At 47.4% G+C, this 19,823-nt stretch overlaps 2 protein-coding genes across 2 annotated transcripts in view; one reads left to right on the forward strand and one right to left on the reverse strand.

Annotated features, from left to right (window-relative positions):
* Positions 1 to 2,745, reverse strand: part of adgrl3.1 (adhesion G protein-coupled receptor L3.1) — a 133,880-nt gene extending 131,135 nt beyond the window's left edge. Inside the window, 1 exon segment of the mRNA XM_068592038.1 lies at positions 2,058 to 2,745. The gene's annotated coding sequence lies outside the window, so the exon portion shown is untranslated.
* A 1,572-nt stretch (positions 2,746 to 4,317) lies between these two features.
* si:dkey-92j12.5 (multiple PDZ domain protein) overlaps positions 4,318 to 19,823 on the forward strand; it is a 37,449-nt gene continuing 21,943 nt past the window's right edge. Inside the window, exons 1-19 of the mRNA XM_068591890.1 lie at positions 4,318 to 4,438; positions 5,229 to 5,388; positions 6,178 to 6,344; positions 8,799 to 9,017; positions 9,242 to 9,310; positions 9,439 to 9,561; positions 9,854 to 9,937; positions 10,582 to 10,689; positions 10,806 to 10,908; positions 11,075 to 11,166; positions 11,487 to 11,700; positions 11,939 to 12,013; positions 12,647 to 12,726; positions 12,841 to 12,987; positions 14,449 to 14,634; positions 14,734 to 14,895; positions 15,218 to 15,427; positions 16,204 to 16,374; positions 18,547 to 18,673. Coding sequence (XP_068447991.1) covers positions 5,376 to 5,388; positions 6,178 to 6,344; positions 8,799 to 9,017; positions 9,242 to 9,310; positions 9,439 to 9,561; positions 9,854 to 9,937; positions 10,582 to 10,689; positions 10,806 to 10,908; positions 11,075 to 11,166; positions 11,487 to 11,700; positions 11,939 to 12,013; positions 12,647 to 12,726; positions 12,841 to 12,987; positions 14,449 to 14,634; positions 14,734 to 14,895; positions 15,218 to 15,427; positions 16,204 to 16,374; positions 18,547 to 18,673 — 2,350 coding nt within the window. The 5' untranslated portion in view covers positions 4,318 to 4,438; positions 5,229 to 5,375. The remainder of the gene's footprint in view (positions 4,439 to 5,228; positions 5,389 to 6,177; positions 6,345 to 8,798; positions 9,018 to 9,241; positions 9,311 to 9,438; positions 9,562 to 9,853; positions 9,938 to 10,581; positions 10,690 to 10,805; positions 10,909 to 11,074; positions 11,167 to 11,486; positions 11,701 to 11,938; positions 12,014 to 12,646; positions 12,727 to 12,840; positions 12,988 to 14,448; positions 14,635 to 14,733; positions 14,896 to 15,217; positions 15,428 to 16,203; positions 16,375 to 18,546; positions 18,674 to 19,823) is intronic.

The following is a 19,823-nucleotide window of genomic DNA, read 5'->3' on the forward strand; positions in this document are numbered from 1 at the left end:
TAAGAGGCCGTCAAAGAGGCCGTCCTCAGACGCCATCAGAGAGGCCGTCCTAAGAGGCCGTCAGAGAGGCCGGCCTCAGACGCCAGCAGAGAGGCCGTCCTCAGAGGCCGACCTCAGAGGCCGTCCACAGAGGCCGTCCACAGAGGCCGTCCACAGAGGCCGTCCTAAAATGCTGTCCTGAGAGGCCGCCTCGCGAGGTCGTCCTGGGAAGTCGTCCTCAGACGCCGTCCTGAGAGGCCGTCCTCATAGGTCGCTTTTTTTCCCGTCTCTTCTGCCAAAACGAGTCAGAGACTTGTGGGGCTATCGGACAGCAAGACCCAAGATTTTTTTTTTTTCTTCCTCAACCATTTCTGAAACCGAGGACATGACTTAAGACACGAGCAGATGGCCTGCTGAGCAGATGATTTAGTGATATCCATCTCACCCACACAACATGATAATCTCCTTGGAGACGTGTCGGCGCTTTTGAACGGAACGCCGCCGAAATGGCAGCGAAGCAAATACATCGCCGACACATGACTTCGCCCAAACTGACCCAAATCCCACCTACAACCCTCCCTGTGTGTGTCTGTGTGTGTGTGTGTGTGTGTGTGTGTGTGTGTGTGTGTGCACACAACATATATATATATATATATATATATATATATATATATGCTGCTTCGGATGGTAGGGATTTGAGAAAAATAAATAAATATGTGTATTAAACGTGTAGGGGGAGAGGGAGGCAGCCACCCAGGCAGACGCAGCAGACAACCACTGAGGGCTGCTTTGATCGCGAGATACGTGCATTTACTGTGCAGCCCACTTCAAATATGAATCATGTAATTCATCGTCAGCGTGGAGGCACAATAAGATCATTAAGTGTTCGCTTTGCAGAGAGGGGGGTTATCTATCGGCTGATGAAAGCGAGCCGTACCGATCTGAGGCGAAGTGCTGCTGTCGGTTTAGGTCAAGATTGAAGAACTGTGCAACCTTCAGTAGATCTCAGTTGCACATCAAGGTCATCCCCCCCCCCCCCCACCCTCTTATCCCCCCGTCACCCATCAACCCTCGACGCCTCCTCTGTAAATAAGAGCCGTTTGCGTTTCTTTTCTTTTTTTTTTTACCTCGTGAATGCGCATGATTGACGTATCCTGGAGGTGCACTGGCCCTTTTTCTTTGTGCGTGTGTGTGTGTGTGTGTGTGTGTGTGTGTGTGTGTGTGTGTGTGTGTGTGTGTGTGTGTAGGCTCCCCGGGTTCCGGACTGCGGCTCGGCACGGCAGCCCGCACAGAATGAGATAACTGCATTCCAATACAACACACACGCACTCGCACACACACACACACACACACACACACACACACACACACACACACACACACACACACACACACACACACACACACACACAAAACAACAACAACAACAAAAAACGACAGCAGGGTCGAAACGTCTTTCAATCCGCCGAACCCATCGCGGCCAAAGGTCCCCCTCCTCCTCTCATCCTCCTCATCCTCCTCATCCTCCTCCTCTCCCGTCACAAGCGACGCAGACGCACGCGGCCACGGGATGACAATCGTGTGCACAATCCCCGGTCGGAGGAGCCTCCGTCAACATGATCGCCGCGGTTCCCCGCGCATGGTTGCAGGGTGTCATGAGTCGCGTTCACCTCGCGCCTCGCGGCGACATCCCTCTCATCCGAGCAGCGACGCCCCATCCAGCACAACAAGTCGTTGGAGCATCATGTGTGCGAACACACACATGCGAACTACATTACATTATCACCCCTCCCTCCTCTCCTCCTCCTCCCCTCTCTCCATCCCCGTCCACCCGCCATCCTCGTCCGGTAAAGGGCCACTTTCCGCTCCCCCCCCCCCCCCTCTTAAGTACAAGGCCACATTCCCATGGGGCATCCGTGAGAACCAGAAGTCAGCACGCCGTGCATCGCTTCCAGATGCAGGTCAGGCACGGCCGCAGAGGTTTGCCGACGTTCCCCGGCGATGTCTGCTCAATTGCATTCATTTTTTGGTGGGGATACATCACAATGTTTGCGGGAATAGGGAGAGTGGATCCTTACCGTGTCACCAGTCGCAGCGGTATAGGCGCATACACATCCAGCGCACGGAGGAGTCGGGAATCAGGGAATCAGCCCCCTTTTCTCTGCGCTCTTTTTTATCCTATACAGTCCTCCGGATCTCGGATGGAAATATATATATATATATATATATATATATATTTTTTCTCCCAGTCGATTCAATGATCTCACGGATTGGCCGCCTCGACTCCTTGGCTCTGTGGTTTTAAATGTTGCAAAGAAAGAAGAAGGAAGAAGAGGAAGAAGAAGAAGAAAAAAACAACGACCGTGGGTAAATCTGACGGAAAGAAAAGGGATGGAGATGGAGCGGAAGGTGTAATAACCCGACGGCTGCGTGCTTAGTATCCCGATCAGCGCGCGCGCCGGAGGAGGAACAGGCGGTCGCGTCCGTCCAAATGCACTGAGTCCAGTGGAGTGCTGGAGGAGGACAGAGGCGTATCTCTCCCTCTCCCTCGCTCTCTCCCTCTCTCTCGCTCTCTCTCTCTCTCCGTCTGTCTGTTTCCCGTCCCCTCTCTCTCTCTCTCTCTCTCTCTCTCTCTCTCTCTCTCTCTCTCTCTCTCTCTCTCTCTCTCTCTCTCTCTCTCTCTTTATCTTCCGCGGCTGCCTTTATGTTCTTACTGACTTCAGACGAAGTCCACAGGCGCGGAGCGCAGCGGAGCAGAGGACCGTGGTCAACACACACACACACACGCACACACTCACACGCACGCACACGCACACACTGTGAGGGAGAGACGGGGAGAGGGAGAGAGAGAGAGGGAGGTCAGAAATGACAAACCAATTTGGAGGCGCGGTGGATGCTCGGTTGATCGAGCGCAGCCCGGCGAAAGGAGCGGTGCGTTGCAGGCGGGCGGGGAGCCGAGGAGGAGGAAGAGGAGGAGGAGGAGGAGGAGGAGGAGGAGGAAGGGTGGGGAAGAGAGGAGAGGGGAGAGAGAGAGGGAGAAAGAGACATGAAGAGGGGCTGTGCGGTGGAAAACACGGAACTGGATCTGCGGCTCCTGAATCTCTGGAGCGAGGGCTCCACCTGCCGTGTGAACGCGCGCAGGCGGACACACACTGTTCACTGAAAGGACGGTTTAAATGTGTACAAACAGTTTTTTTTTACACCAGAACCACCACCGGATATGACATTGACTCAAGGAGACCCGACTCAGAGACTTGTTTTTTGTTGTTGGACGCGACTTGGTGTGTAATTGCGTAATTGGGCCTTAATTGTCACATTCTCAGACAAGTCGGCGACCTCCCGGAACATATTAGAGGAGTCTGCAGGGCTCACTTTAACGAAAAAAAAAGAAAAAAGGAAGAAGCCAAAACGATAGGTAACATCAAGAAGAAGAAAACAAATCATAACAGGAATGGAAATGTGTTGAGAAAATAAATATGTATTTACAAAATAAAATAAATGCGTCTTAATTGAAAGAAGTATGTCATCCATCCCAGTATATACTATATAACATATGTTATATGGTATATATATACCATATAAGTATACCATAACAAATAAATAAAATTAAACATTCAATCACAGGGTTCAATACCCTCGTCCTCGTCCGACCGATAGCTCCGAGTACGCATGCGCGGTAGGACGTTTTGACATTCTTTGTGTGTGTGTGTGTGTGTGTGTGTGTGTGTGTGTGTGTGTGTGTGTGTGTGTGTGTGTGTGTGTGTGTGTGTGTGTACACGTGAAGGGCATATAAGTGCTGCTATAAGTTCTTATCACATTCGTTGATGTTTTTCTATATAATAATGTTTTCACCTTTTAGGAGTTTGAAGTCCAAAATATGTACAGTTTAGTTAAAGTTAAATACACAAGCATGACGTAGATAAACGACATCACGTGCAGGAAGATGCAGAACACCCAACGGGCTCATTTGAAGTCTCCACCTAAATAAGGTTACAATTTCACAATTTTGTACAAACAATGTACCGGATACAACTTCTATCAGCCGAGGTCACTGTAACGCATTAGCAGGATTACTGCGGGCTGATGAGCCCTCTTGTTGCCTGAAGATCACAGGGGTGACATGCGCACTGCGTGGAGCGCTTCCCGAGCCGCAGGACGCAACAAACGCCTGGGACAGAAAGAAGAAGAAAAAAATAAAAGCGCGCAGCAGCATCACCATCACCATCAGTAGCAGCAGCAGCAGCAGCAGCAGCAGCAGCAGCAGCAGCAGCGTGCTTCTCGGTGTCTTGCCGTCGCCCAATAAGCTGTTATGACCTGTCCCGTCAGGGGAGCGTCCTCCTCTGTTCTCGCCGCCGGTCAAAATCTCACCGCGCGGGCTGGAGGAGGAGGAGGAGGTGCCGGGCAGCTCCGCGCGCGAGGGACCTGTTGATATATAGAGCCCACCGGCGCAGCAATGGAGGTGAGAGAGAGAAGGCTTTCTGCCACAGGGCGCTTCTGGACTGTCCGTCTGTTCGTCACGGTGATGTCTCCAATGCGCCCGGGTCTTTTTCTTTTTTTTTTAAAGACATTAACTGACCGCCTTGTTGATTACATATCACATTAGCGTCTAATAGGCGCGCGTAATTACTGTAAATCATTTATTTGTATTGATTTTTTTTTGTATCATTCTGACGCCATCGCTTTAACATCAACAGGTATTTAGATATAGATTTAATTAGGCTGCTGTGAAGGGCATATAAGTGCTGCCATACCCTCACTGCCTATCAATGCTCACTCCTAATTAGATTTCAGATGAGACGCTGTCATTTCCAGCCCTCCGTCTTTTTTTTTTCCTTCTGCAAATCAAATCATGTCATTGGTATCATGCTTTGATGCTACACAGCCTCCCCCCTCCCCTCCAGTCAGAATGGTCTGGAGGCCTGTGTGTGTGTTGTGTGTGTGTGTGTGTGTGTCGTTGTTAATTACCGTCACTGGCTGATAAAGCCCTTTGGAGAAGATTTAAATCCGGGTAAAGAGCATTAGTTGACAAGCAAGGCGCTCGCAAACAAGCAGGCAGAGAGGATGTTGAGGTGAAACAGTGGAGATGTAGAAATTAATAAATAAATTCAGGCGGTAATTATTCTGCTGCACATGAGCAGTGGGAGACTTTTTTGATGTTTTGTTGTAATTGTAATAATAGTATTCACCTTGGAACTTTGAATCACATATGCTGTGTGTGTGTGTGTTTGTGTGCATGCGTGTGTGTGTAGTTGTTCTCGTTGCAGGCGCCAAAGCACAGGAGAATGTAACTGAAACAGGAAAGTCACGAAGACATCATTCAAACCACACACACACACACACACACACACACACTCACACACACACACGAACACGCACGCCGATCCTCGGAGGCCGCGATGGAAATCATGGGTAAGTGAAATTCTGGTGACCGTGCAGACACAAGCCCAACATGTTAACCTTCGGTGACACTCCAACCCCCCCCTCTCCTCTCACCTCACTTCACCCACCCCATCAGAGGCTTACGATTTAAGGTGTCAGCCGTGGTTTGCTTTGTCCAGACGGGGGAGGGAGAAGATGGGAGGGGGAGGGGGGGTGGAGAGACTTACAGTCTGGTCGGTAGTCAAAACTTCGGCGGTGAAGAGTTTACAGGGTCTTAACCTTCTGCCAGGTACAATTACCGCAAGTGTGGCTTGTGCTCATTAGCTCTCGCTCCACCGAATAAACAAGGGTGATGTGACCTGACGCAACACCTCCGCCGTTGGCTTTCGCTTCTCTTAATGCCGCGGACGTTCCCGCTGTATCACGACGCCAACGTTTTCTTGATGAAAATTTGAGTTCGGTCGCTGATTCGCTTGGACGAAAGCTGATGGAAACTTTGCGACTTTGCCAAAAGAACTGGGAAAGTATTGCAAAGAAAGCGCGCTCGAAAACACCATTGTTTTTTTTTTACACGTATCACAGGGCTGACGGGGGGAAGTCATCCTGGATTTTAAAGACAGATTTCTTTGCAAAGTCACGTTGAAAGACATGAATATATTCCCCTATCGCTTCTAATTAAGCCCTGGCATTTCAAGGCTTATTATCAAAGGTCCGGGTCTCTCCGGGTCACTCGGCGGCGGCGGCGGCGGCGGCAGCCACAACACGGGGAGAAATCCTGCTTCGCAATGACACAAACGTATATATACACTTTCTCTGCAGACGCTCAGCTTGCCTTGGAGGCCGTGGAGAGACTGCAAGCCAAGCTGAAGGAGCGAGGAGAGGCCCCCACGCAGGAGAAACTCTCCCTGCTGAAGACGGTCCTGCAGAGCCCCCTGTTCCATCACATACTCAGCTTACAGCAAGCTCGCCGGAAGCCCCCGGCAAAGGTACAGCACAAGCACGACCGCGTGGGCGTTTTGGTGTGTGTGTGTGTATAGAATGGTGGGGAAGCAGTCGGAATAGTTCCCAAAATACTGAATGCGCGAACCAAACTGGATGAATAATCAGCTTACCTAAGCTTACCACTAAAGCCCTGAGAAAAAGAGAGGGAGAGAGGGAGGGGGAAGGAAGAAGTGGCTAAATCTCACGCTGAGGAGTTTGCATAAGTCATCTGTAAGACTGTCATAAGTTTCTTTTCAGCCTATATGTGTGTGTATGATATATATATATATATATATATATATATATATATATATATATATATATATATATATATATATATTCTGCCATTTATATTTATACTCCACTGTAAATCAGAGGCAAATATTGTACTTTTTACTCTACATTTATTTGATAACTTCAGCTAGCGTCTATAGCTGGGATCAAGTATTTATTTTGCAATTCACAAGTAAGTCTCAAGTCTTTGCACTCTAGTCCTTAGTCAAGAAAGGCAAGTCTCAAGTCAAGCCAGACCAGCTGTGAGTCAAGTCCCTACTCAAGACAGGCAAGTCCAATCAAGTCAACTCTGGAGTCAGGGTAGGCTAGTCGAGAGTCAAGTCCCAAGTCAAGTCAGGCAAGTTCCAAGTCATGTCCTAAATCAAGACAGATAAGTCCAGAGTCAAGACAGGCAAGTAAAGAAAGGCAAGACCTGAATCAAGTCCCAAGTCAAGACAGGACAGTCAACTCCGGAGTCAGGGCAGGCAAGTATGGCGTCAAGTCCCAAGTCAGGGCAGGCAAGTATGGCGTCAAGTCCCAAGTCAGGGCAGGCAAGTATGGCGTCAAGTCCCAAGTCAGGGCAGGCAAGTATGCCGTCAAGTCCCAAGTCAGGGAAGGGAAGTATGGTGTCAAGTCCCAAGTCAGGGAAGGAAAGTATGGCGTCAAGTCCCAAGTCAGGGAAGGGAAGTATGGCGTCAAGTCCCAAGTCAGTGAAGGGAAGTATGGCGTCAAGTCCCAAGTCAGGGCAGGCAGGTATGCTGTCAAGTCCCAAGTCAAGTCAGGCAAGTAAAGGCAGGCACGACCTGAGTCAAGTGCCAAGTCAAGACAGGTCAGTTCTTACTCAAAGCTGGCACGTTTTGAGTCAAGACCCAAGTCAAAACAGGTCAGTCAACTGCGGGGTCAGGGCAGGCAAGTTTCAAATCATGTCCTAAATCAAGTCAGGCAGTCCAGAGTCAAGACAGGCAAATAAAGACAATCAAGTCCTAAATCCAGTCAGGCAAGTCCAGAGGCAAGTCCGAAATCAAGTTCCAAGTCAAGACAGGCAAGTCCTCAGTCGTAAACCTTCAGTTTCGAGAACAAAACCCTAATGCACTCTTCCCCAAGTGCAATGCCGTTTTGAGTCTGCGTCTGTCATTGTTTTCTGGGAACAAATAGCGTTTGCGTTAGCTGATTCAAGAAATGAAGCGAAATGAGTTGCTTCATGTTACTTCTTTTAAATAGCACAGTTTTTAATCTTGAAGTACTTCATCCATCCACCGCTGTCATCGACAGTAAAGATCATGTCTGTTGCGGTGCACTGTAATAAGATAACCCTTAAAGCACCCTGGTCTAGGATTATTGCATTAGCTTGGTGTGCCTTGCGAGCCTGTAGTCATTTAGCGTCTCTGCATTCCAGTAAACATGGCACTGGACCACGTCAGTGGGTTCTGGATGTTTATCAGGACAGACACTGATACCATTTTTGTTCAACATAACAGTTTCTATTCAAAGCTTATCTTATTAGTATTGTGATAGTGTCTTTTCTTCTACTCCTGCTATTCCAACAGGTGTCAAAGTTGTTGGAGTGGAAAGGCATACAGATCAGATACAGGCATCTTGTAAAACTCCCTTTTAACTTTAAAACAGAACACCAAAAAGACAAAAGAGAACAGTTTTGTTCTTATGTGGTATTGAACAGAAGCCTTTATCTCAGATCCTTGTGTTCCTGCTCTCCTATCCTTCCCCCCTCTGCTTCATTTTAAACCTCTCGTTCTGTACTTTTTCTTTTGGCTAACACACATCTGTCCTCCCTCTTACATTTTTCTTCATCGTATCACAACGCCCTCCTTTCTCAATTTCCTAATCCTTTCTATTTCCCTCCATCACTGTCTGGGCCTATTCCTCTCTCTTTCTCTCTCTCTCTCTCTCTCTCTCTCTCTCTCTCTCTCTCTCCCTCTTCTTTCTCCAATTAATGCTCCCACCTCTCTATCAATCCCCCTTTCTCCATCTCTTCATCTCTCTCGTCAATTATCCTCCCAATCTTTCTTTCTCCCTTCCCTCGCATCCGTCAATCCTTCTCTCATTCATCTACTCACTCCCTCTATCACACCCAACCCATCTCCTTTTACTTGCATCAACTCCATTTGTGCACTTTTTTTTCCCTCCACCTTTTCTCCATCACTTATTGCTCTCTCAATCTTTACCAGGGGAAGATTTCCAAATCCGTGTCCATGAACTGTGGCCCCTGCCAGGGCATGCCGCTGGACCTGAAGACGCTGAGCCACAGCGACTCCTACACATGGGCCATGGAGAACCGAGGCACCGCCAGATCCATCTACAAGGACGGCAGCCTCTCCTCCCTCGGCTCGCAGGATCTGTCCTTCACGGACATCTACCCAGACAACTGCGTTCCCACTGAATCGCAAGTACGTTAAGAAAAATCGTAAATGGGAAGTAGTTTGGTAAAAGGAAGCAATTCATTCTTAAAGTCCATGAACCGACCAATTGATAGGTAGATATATTGTTCTTTCAATTGTAAAATGTAATTCACCACCACTCCAAATGTCACCTTTGATAATATTACATTACATTGTAAAAGTTAAGCACAAGTGGATATTACATTTGACATTTTTGTTCTTCTGTTTTTTAGTACTGCACCCCACCTCGAATCTCCCGCACCATGTCCATGGGGAGAAACCTGTCTGCCATTGCTCACGAGGTACATGTGGGGTGTTACTGTCGAGCTGGTAACAAGTACATGTATTAACAATGAACATCAAACTGAACACTTTTCTGAATACCACTCTCATGTATTTCTGCCTCTTCTTTTACCCGCTGCCATGTCAGCGGCGTCACGTGGAGATGATAGAGCTGATTAACGACGGGAAAGGGCTCGGGTTTGGCATCATAGGAGGGCGGAGCACAGGTGTCATGGTCAAGACTATACTTCCTGGCGGAGCTGCCGGACAGGTAAATCCACCTGCCGATCAACTGCATAGCCAGACCTTAAATAGCAAAGTAAAGAAATAGTGAGTTGGATGAGCAAATCGACACTACTGTCGAAAAGAGTGCTATTATTCTTCTCACCTCACTCTCAACAACAATAAGTGTCCTCAATCTATTCCTTCCTTATTGATGAATGCTGAGGACAAACAAAAATATTCAGATGTTGTATGTAACTGAAGCGTGTTCGGTAAAGTCTGCAAAACACATTCAAAGATTGTAACACACTGAATGTTTGTGTTGTAACGGGGCTCACCAGGATAAGCGCCTGCGTAGCGGTGATCAAATCCTGCGCATTGGAGATACGGATCTGGCGGGCATGAACAGCGAGCAGGTGGCACAGGTGAGCATTTGTCTGTAATGATGACGTGTGTTTAAAATAACAGTCTGACCCAGTCTTCACAGTGGAGGACGACAGACACAAACAGGCCTCTTTTCCAATGAAATTAGCTTGCAGCGCTAGCGCCGGTAGCTAACTGCTAAATCGAGCAAGAAAGTCTACAAGTTAGCAACACTGACATCCAACACTGACAAATTAATAAGAAGGTACACAACAACAAATATGAGCTAGCTGTCATGCTAGCAGCTTGTGGAAGACTTATGCTAGTTGACAAAAGAGATTAAAATTCGCTTTTTCACAACCTGTGCATTGACTTTGCATGTGATCTACTCACTCGAATAATTCCCAACTCTTCTGGTGTAAACGTACCATGATGTCGCCCGGTCACTCATTACATTTGGGCCGAAATTAATTATTGGACGGCCTAACTATACAGTCCAGCAACGGATACCAGATTTATTTTGGTATTTTCCTTGCTGTGAGGATGTAATAGAACTTCAACAAGATATACAAAACATGTTTTTCAGGAAGATTGCCGACCCTGCCTTCAACAGATTTTTCTAAAATTTGATTTAATTTATTTATGACATGCAATTGTCACACACTATCACTTTTTCACGTTCACATCTGACCGGCCTGAACCGCAGGTGCTGCGAAATGCCGGTACCAAGGTGAAACTGCTCATTGCAAGGGATGCTACCAAGGACAACCACCTTTCCTCTCCTGTGCTCAGCCAAGACAGCTTGGACGGCAAGGTGTGAAATATGCAAAAGTCAAATGCAAACTTTTTACTTTGAAAGAAGAAAAAAAGGAAATACAATATTCCCAATAATAACATAGTTTGTTTTACCGTCTGTGCTTTTTTTACCAGCTCAAAGACTTGAAGGACGACTATGAGTTCAGTGTGCAGTTCACTAAGAACAGTCGAGGCCTGGGATTCACCATTTCCAGCTACATAGGTGACCTAAACTCAGGTAACCATACCAAGTAGCAAAAACATAAGTATTCAAAGCCAAGTGGATGAAAACAAATTGAATGATACCTGCAGAGTGTGAGGCATTATTGACGATTTCTGAGTACGAAGCTACGTCTACACGATCTACGCTACGTTGTCGTCTAAACCCATCTCGCTCTCCCCAGTCTACAGCGCAGGTGTGTTAGTGAAGAGCATAGTGAAAGGCAGCACCGTGGACCAAGACGGACGCATCAACCTCGGAGACATCGTCCTATCTGTGAGTTCCTGATTGAACGTTAACGGTTCTGGAAATCTCTGAGTAGTCGCATATAAACCATTTTGGGTCTTTTTCAGCTGATGAAGGGGAATTCTTCTGGTTTTCCTTTTACTCCCATCCGTCTTTCCCGTCAATCATCTCTTGTTTTCACCCATACTTTCCATCTTACATCGTTGCATTATTATTGATTTATTGTGGCTTTCCCATTTACCTCCACACTGTGCGTCGCTGTTTCTCCATCATATACCTGTTCATCCCGGCTCTCTTCCAATGGTCCCCCGCTGACACATTATCTCGCCCCCCACCTTCTGCCTCATCAGGTGGACGGGGCGAGCCTGCAGGGCTGCAGCGAGCAGCGCGCCATGGAGATCCTGAGGAGGACGGGCTCCCTGGTCCGACTGAGGCTGCTGAGGAAGGCCGTCCGCCTGAGTCACATCCTGCCCCCGGTGCCTCCGCTGCACCCGCTCCGACACTCCCACAGCTTCCACGAGGGCAACCCCTACAGACTGGGCCTCAACAGGATTCAAGAGACAGGTTGCTTTTTGCTGAGAGAGGGGTGTTTCAAGTTGTTGAGCATAGGGGGGAACGCGTATACGTTGCAAGTAATCATCCACAGGTGCTTCCTGAATCGCAGTCAAATTAACTTGCGGATTCCTGCTCGAAGTGGAACAACGCTTGCTGGGAATTTGTACACATTCTTGTGTAGTTTGGATCCCTGCATGTGTGTGCTCAAAATGTGTCGACCCCCTTCGCCTCCCCCCTTGTCTCCCAGGAATCTGCTCCCTGCGTGAAATCTCCCGGCGAGCGGCGTACGCCAACGGACGTCCCCGACACAGCTCCAGAAACGGTAAGCTCCCGCTTCCCATGATGCACCGCGGCCTGCAGCCGCATCGGGGGACTGTTTCAGTCTGATATGCTGATTGGACTCGGGGAACGGCGATGTGGCAGCGAAGCGTGCTCTTTGATGGGAGTCTATTTATAGCGTCGTTCGGTCGCGTGTTTATCCGACTAATTCAGCTCATTCGGGCGGGGGAGGGAGGGGGGAAGGAGGAGGGGATTTGTCCCCGTGCCCCCGTCTGCATGTGCAGCTTCATTTGGGTGACTTGATTCGAGAGCACAGTCAAAATGAACTCTGATTACTGCGACGGTTTTAATCGAAGAACCAGAAAACGTTTGTGTGCAAAGAAATCACAAGATGGTGGGTGTGGATGTGATATCCTGTGTGTGGGCCTGTGGGATGTGTGTGTGTGTGTGTCTGTGTGTGTGTGTGTGTGTGTGGGCCTGTCTAGTGGTTGACATGCTGCTTTGCCCCAAGAAGAATTATTAATGCTTTTGTGCACTATAAAGCAGCCAAAGTGATGTTTTCACATAGGATCCCATTCTTTATTGATTGGATCCCCTGGAGGCTATAGGAGAATGGGAATGTGTGTTTATATGGGAGGTGAGGGTGATTGTCTTTGTATGTGTGCACATTTTACAGGTGTGAAACTGTCACCGGCTGAGGAGGAGGACCTGAGGAAGAGGTGGCAGCATGCAGTCGGACAGCGATATGAAGTCATTGTACGTCTTCGTGGTTTAAAATGATCATTTACGATCATTTACGTGCATAGAAAAGCTCAAACATTAGTATGGTGCCCTTCTTCTTCAGCGCTCTTCTTCGCATTATATTTGTAGGTGTGTCAGCTGGAGCGGTTCAGCGAGACGAGCGGTCTCGGCATCAGTCTGGAGGCCCGGGCTGGGCATCACTACCTGTGCTCCGTCTTACCCGAGGGCCCCGTTGGCCAAAGCGGCAAGATCTTCACCGGAGACCAGATACTGGAGGTAAAGGACTCGTCTGTGACTCAACCCAGCTCAAGATACGAGATCAGAGAACTAGAATAGGAGTAGCGAGGACATCACCATTCAGTTTAACACAGCTGGATAGTCGAAGCGGCGGACATTTTGTCGCGAGCTAGCCTCCATATAAACTTAGCTGAACTTTGCTGAGCAGCAAGTTGCCGGCGCAGGTTTTGCAGTCACGACTAAATTAAGCAGTGACTCATTTACAATGAGGAAAATGGAACAAGTTAATGTCTTGTCAAGGCTAGTTAGCTGTCGGCTAACTAGCCTGCTAATTCCACCGTGCTTTAATGCAATGCTGGTTGCAGAAAATTAGCTGAAATGGTTGCAAAGAAAAAGTTGAATTGCACGGGAAGCCTGTGAGAAAATGACCCCACTTGATTTATTACCCGAGTAACATTGAGAACACAAGTTGTAGTTTTCAGTTTAACCTTTTGGAAACCGTGCGCGAAAATCCTCCCGCGCTCATTTGAAGTCCCAGCATGCCCCATTCAGACAATTTTTTGGCATAAAATACGTCATTTTTAAACTGAACGACACAGTTTTTTTGACTAAAACTCCTTCCTAACAGACCAACACTTTGTTGTATTGTGAGTTTTGTTGCAGATTATGATTCTTTACGTCCTAATCTTTCCCAAAATGTGTCTTATTGACCGCTCCAGGATGCATTTTTGGGGGAATCTGGCTCATATCATGCTGTATGTGTTGTTTTTTTTGCAGATATACATTTTTTTCCCAAGAATTTGCGGAACAAATACAAACAATAAACACAAGTATTGGAATTAATTTGGTGTTCCTACTACGACTCACAGGGAAAAACACTCAAACGCAGGGAAAAGGAGGTCTGGAGCCAAAATTGCTGCCACAGTTTTCAACGGGTTAAGTTAACAGACACATTCTGGTCCAGAAAAAATGTCTATGAGCTTATTACATATTAGAGACATATATCAGAAACAACACAAGTCGACGCCACACAGTTCCAAGTACAGCGTGCAGCGCACGAACGTGGGCGAGAGTACGTGCCCTTGTGCTTTTGAGCCTGCCCTCCTCCCCCGCCGCTGGGCCAGTTCACGCATCCACGCGTGTCGTCCATCACGATGAGCACTCAGATGAACCCGCGGACGCGGCGCAGTAGCTTTTTCGCCCGCTGTGTCCTCCGCGTCTCTTTTGACCCCTCCAAACCCCTTTGATCTCGCCCGGACGTCATCTGCATGGCGCCGCCATTGTTCAACTCTGTTTTGAAATGAGCCTTTGCCCGCCTACAGCTTTAACACTCATACACACACAGTCATGGGAAGAGATATTTCACTTTAACCTTCTACAGTCAGCACAGCTGTGTTGTCTCTCTCTGTTTACAACGATTATAGCATAACCTAGCCAGTCACTGAGCATATATATAGAAAAAGTGCGTACACACATTCATGTTAAGTGTCCTCCTGGCAGGTGAATGGGATCCCTCTCGTTGGAGAGACGCACAGGGAGGTGGTCAATGTTTTGAAGGAGCTACCCAAGCAAGTCTGCCTGGTGTGCTCGCACATTTTACCCCCCGCCATTCTCGACAGCGATGAGGAAGAGGAGGCCGACGCCCATCTCACGCTGAAAGACCTGCTGGCCGAGTTCAACGACAAGGTGAGGGCGCACATCGGCGAGAGGGTGAATGCAGTGTGAAATGAATCAATGAATCCACCCCCCCCCCCCCGTCACCTCTGTGCTCTCCGCTCGTCCCAGTTGGACCAGGGCTGTGTCATCCCCTGTCCCACGGCCGAGGACATCACCAAGCGTGGCGTGCCCCCAATGTCGCCCCCTCTGGCCATGTGGGAGAGAGACGCTCAGGTGGTCGAGCTGGAGAAAGGCGAGCTGGGACTGGGCTTCAGCATCCTGGACTACCAGGTCAGAGACGTGCCCGCGAGCCCTTTCTGCAAATAGAACAGACCGGAATAGGCCGCGGTCTAAGAATAGCGGTGTCAGGTTGGATAGGGCGAAGGCAACAGAGAAGCATGTGGACTTCTGGTATTCTGGGTATTTGTGTGATGAACCGTTGAGATAGTTTTCTATACCCTGTGTGTTATCCACTGAAAGAAAAAAAAAGCTTTCCTGCAGCCGGATGCCTTCATGCAAGACCACACGACCCATTCGCTGCATTCATCCAGCACACGATGCATCTCATTTATTTCAAAGTGTCCTTGTACGTCTCCGTTTTTCCTATCTCTAGGATCCGGAAGATGTCACCAAAACAGTTCTGGTGATCCGGTCCTTGGTGCACGGCGGTGTCGCGGATCTGGACGGTCGCCTGCTGCCCGGTGACCGGCTCATGTTCGTCAACGACAGTGACCTGGAGGGCTCCAGCCTGGATTACGCCGTGCACATCCTGAAGTCCACCGGCTACGGCACTGTGCGCATCGGAGTTGCCAAACCACTGCCGGTACGAAAAGAGATGTAAATATCTCATTGAATTTGAAACGGCAGAGGAACATTTCATGTAAATTTCCAGGTTTTAATGCAACTAACAGGCTGTATTGACTATCTAGTACTTCATGTTGCAAAGTATATGTACTTGAAAATCCAATTAGAAGCTGGATCTGTTTTCGGCTAATCCAGCAAATTGAAGAAAAAAAAATAATAATTACTTCGCTTTGCCACAATTTAGCAAAATAGAAATGCACGACTATATTAAGGACTTCCTGCTCATTAAATGCCTAATACACCCAGAGCTATCAAAGAGATTATTATTATGGTATGTGTCCGACAGTAGACATGTTATATATTGTTATACCGTCTACTGTATCTCATTATATCATTGGCTGCAGCATATTTACCCATACATTAAAACATTTTTCCTCTGGATGCTTTACTCTTATATTAATCATCTCATAAAGATATGCAGGACAATTACTTATATGTTTGTTTTTGTTCTTCTGGAGAGCCCAGTATTTCTTCCCCTTGTTGTTGTGGACTGTGGCTTGGTAACAAGCAACAAGAGAATCCAGTTACAGGCCGTCTGAATTTTTAATGCGGCCGAGAGATGAACACAATGCTCGACCACACTACAGATGGAGAGAGAGGGCCAGAGGACAAGGAGGTGTCTAATGTACAGTCACCTTCTTTAGCCTAACTTTTTAGGCAAATAGCCCTTTTTTCCTCCCCCTTTTCTTTTCAACTCCTTCAACTTCAATTCTTGGGAACTTTTTGCTTTCTCAGCTGGAACTGTGCGGCGGCTTGACGCCCATCTCAGAGAGGAGCCTGCGGGCGTCCTACGATGACACCGACAGCCACGCTCAGATCAGCCAGCTAGCCGAGGCAGCGGAGGCTAACGCCAACACCCGCAACGCAGAGGACAGCAGCGTCACCCAGCCGTGTTACATCTCAACGGTATGTAACGGCAAAAAAACAGCACAAAAAAAGGATTTCCAATGCATTGGCATTGCTGGAAAGTTCTTTTTTCATACTTTCTTCTCACTTCTTTTGTGGTTTAGAAAACCAGTTGAACTTTGGCCCACAGGAGAGTAAAAGGCAGTTTGACAAATGGTTAAGCGCCCTCTCCATTATTATTTTAAAGCACCGGTTCTGTGTGTACGATCTACCAAACATAGGTCTGAAATAGAATTGTCTTCTCAATTGGAAATTTCAAAATATGTCATTTTATTCGTAAAAAACAACCTCTGCATAGCTCTAAAATCATGCACAACCACCAAACAAACTTGTAAATCAGCATTTGCTTGACGGTTTGGACTCAGCAGGAAGCATCCTTTGCAGTGACAGTTGCACTGACGCCACAGATATCTGAATCTCGTGGTTCATCGCACAGGAAGCGCTGTTCATCACCACGCAAACCGAAGATTCTGTCGGTAGCCATTTTGAGCCGCCCCGAAGGAGATTACCATGACGGCGTTTGTTCTCTCCCTTTTTTTGTACCTTCTACGGCGGCGAGCTGTATCAGTGTCACTCGGCCACGCATAGAGAAAGTGCTCGGTGTCAAAGACTTTGTTTCTCCATTGTGGTCTCAACTTAATCCTGTTCAGGCCGCCCTTTTGTTCTCACTTTTGCTTAATTACCAACAGTTGCCTCTCAATGAAAAGTGCTTGCACGACATTGGCGCTTAGTCCAGCACAAGGGCGTGCAGTACTACCTTAATGTATCCCTTACACACACACACACACACACACACACACAGACCTACACACACACAGACCCAGAGCAGCAAGTGTCAGTGTGTTCTCATCAAAGACCGGCTTGTTGCAAAGGTAGCTTCAGAACTTCAGGGCTGCTTGTACTTTCTGTGAAGGTTCAAAGTCGATCTCCCGGTTGCCCCCTTTTTTTTTTCTTTGTGAAGTGCCCCGGGGGAAAAGAAGAAGTCTACCTCTGCATGTTTTACATCTAAGAATTACTCCCAAGGCTTTCTCCCTGGAGAAAGTATAGTTGTTTGAAATCTTCTTTTTCTCATCACGTCAGGAATCTGATTGGTCGTGATGATAGTAGGTTAGGACATTAGTGCACTACGGGGTACTTTTCAAGAAGTTGTTTTATCTGCGTTAGGGGTTAAAAAATGTGCGTCAGAGCTTATGTTGGAAGGAATCTGCATGGGCAACAAGACCCTCGAGATGGTCGGTCGGTTACCATTTCGATCCGTGCTGATATATTTTAACAAATTAAATATATCTCAAATAGTATTTGGATGAATGAGGCGGATGTTTTTGTTTCAGGAGTCAAACATCTGGATAAAACAAGAGTACGAGTCCACAGTAATGCCGGCAGCTCTGTGAGGCTACGCATGCTAACATCTCGGTAGCATGTTTCCATTCCATTCGTTGAAGTTAAGAGCTGAAAGTTAAAGCGGCAAACTTTAATGAAACTGCCTTAATTGTTTTTTGGCTTTGTTACAAAAGTGAAAAAGAGTTGATGCGCTAAAAAGATTAAGGAAGGCCTTTTCCGAAACATTTAACTTGTTTGACTGATTAGCTGTTTTGGCTCTCGGCGTCTGTCTCGGCCCGGATTGAGCGAAAATGTACGGGAGATGCAGCGTTCCAAACAAAAAGAGGGTTTATTATTCATCTTTACGGCATCTGTTTACTAGGATTTCAGTCATCTGCTGACCAGAGGACGCTCGAGCCGAGTTCATTCGCTCCAAACAAATTCAGATTTGGTTTGGAGAAACATGCATCACTTAAAAGATGCTAAACAATTACATGGAAACACAGCTAATGACCATGCTAACAAGCTAATTTTTTAGCAAGGTTGGTTTGTGGACTGTCGTTTTGACGTTGCCCCCTGCTGGTCAGGAGAGATAATGCAAGATTTCAAACACTTCTGCATCGGCTTCACTCTGCAGAACCGGAGGATGCCGCCTGCATCTCACCTTAGCATTTTACCACGCTAACGTGTGCTAATTAGCCCGGAAACACAAAGTGCAGCTGAGGCTGATGAGCCAGGTTGAAAGGTCAGAGGATCACCACGGTGGGTTATCCTCTGGGGACCATGAAAGAACCCTCACAATCCATCCCTTAGTTGCTCCTCCTCACTCGTGCCCTCTGTTGTCCCTCTCAGCAGGAGAACCGGCCGCGGCATCGCGTCAGCGTCATGGAGGACGACCAGAGGCAGCGGGCGCCGCCGCTGCCCCCCCGCACCAGCTTTGAGAGGACAATCACAGTTGTCCGGGGCAACCGTAGCCTTGGTATGTTCTCCGTCTTTCTCATGGTGATGGTGTCTTGGTGTGTGTACGTCGCCGGCGCGGCGATAATGACGCTAATAGGCGGCGGTGATGACGACTGCCCCGAAGAGGAGTGGTGAAGTGAAGTGCTTCTCCTACCTGAGAGGGGGAGATGATTACTGTGTGTGTGTGTGTGTGTGTGTGTGTGTGTGTGTGTGTGTGTGTGCCTGAGAGGCTAGAATGGGGGTGCATGAGGAGTAGTCCATTAAAACCAATAAGTATATATTGATCTTTAAATAGGTTTGTGTCTGTACTCCAGAGCTGAGAGTTCATTGGTTATTAGAACATGACAGGGAGGAAAACAACCGGGTGCAAGGCGGTCCTGCACTTTAATCTAAGGGCTCTGTGCAAAGCACAAGGAAACTAACTCAACACACTACGTTGTGTCTGTGTGTGTGTGTCTGTGTGCAAGTTTAAGATTATGCAAATGGTTAAAAGGTAGAAGAAAACAAGGTCATAACCTACAGTCTGTGTGTCAGTGCATTCTTTGGTTTTCATCTGTTTATAATATTGTAGGTCTGCTTGCTGAGGTATTTCATGCCGCATGGTGTTCTGGGTAACCAAAGGTGGAGCGTTTACAGACGTTCTGTGTTTTATGTTCATTTAAATATATTGGACCTTCCAAGCAAGTATCATCTGTAAGGCCTGAATCACTGGGGATGTTTTTTTAACGAGCAATATTATTGTAGTAATCTTTGCACGATACATTCTTCCAATTATTACAATTCTATCCAATGTGCATCTACGACTAAATGCCCATATATAGAGAGGCGACCATGTACAGTACGTAGAGCGTTTGGTTGGTTTGCTCATAGAGCCGTCTGTCAACGGAGAAGCTTTAACGGATCATAATGAGATCTTTTTTGTTCTTCTTTTTCTTGCCTTGCTCATCTTGAAACATGAATACATGCAGCCTGTTTAGAAGTCTTTGTTTGCTCTCTGTGAACCTATCGCACTCCCTGTACGTTTGTGGTACCATGAGTAGGTTTTGTTGAGGTCAAAACAAATAGATTTTCATGTGGGATTTATTGTTCAAAGTGCAAGCAGCAGATTGTTATAGAAAAAAACAACATATGTGTTTTTAAAGCTATGTTAAAGTAACTTATAGCGTCTG

This window comes from Clinocottus analis, unplaced genomic scaffold (genome assembly GCF_023055335.1).
Source record: "Clinocottus analis isolate CAN_PGR_092001 unplaced genomic scaffold, fCliAna1.0.p SCAF_26, whole genome shotgun sequence".
Taxonomy (NCBI): domain Eukaryota; kingdom Metazoa; phylum Chordata; class Actinopteri; order Perciformes; family Cottidae; genus Clinocottus; species Clinocottus analis.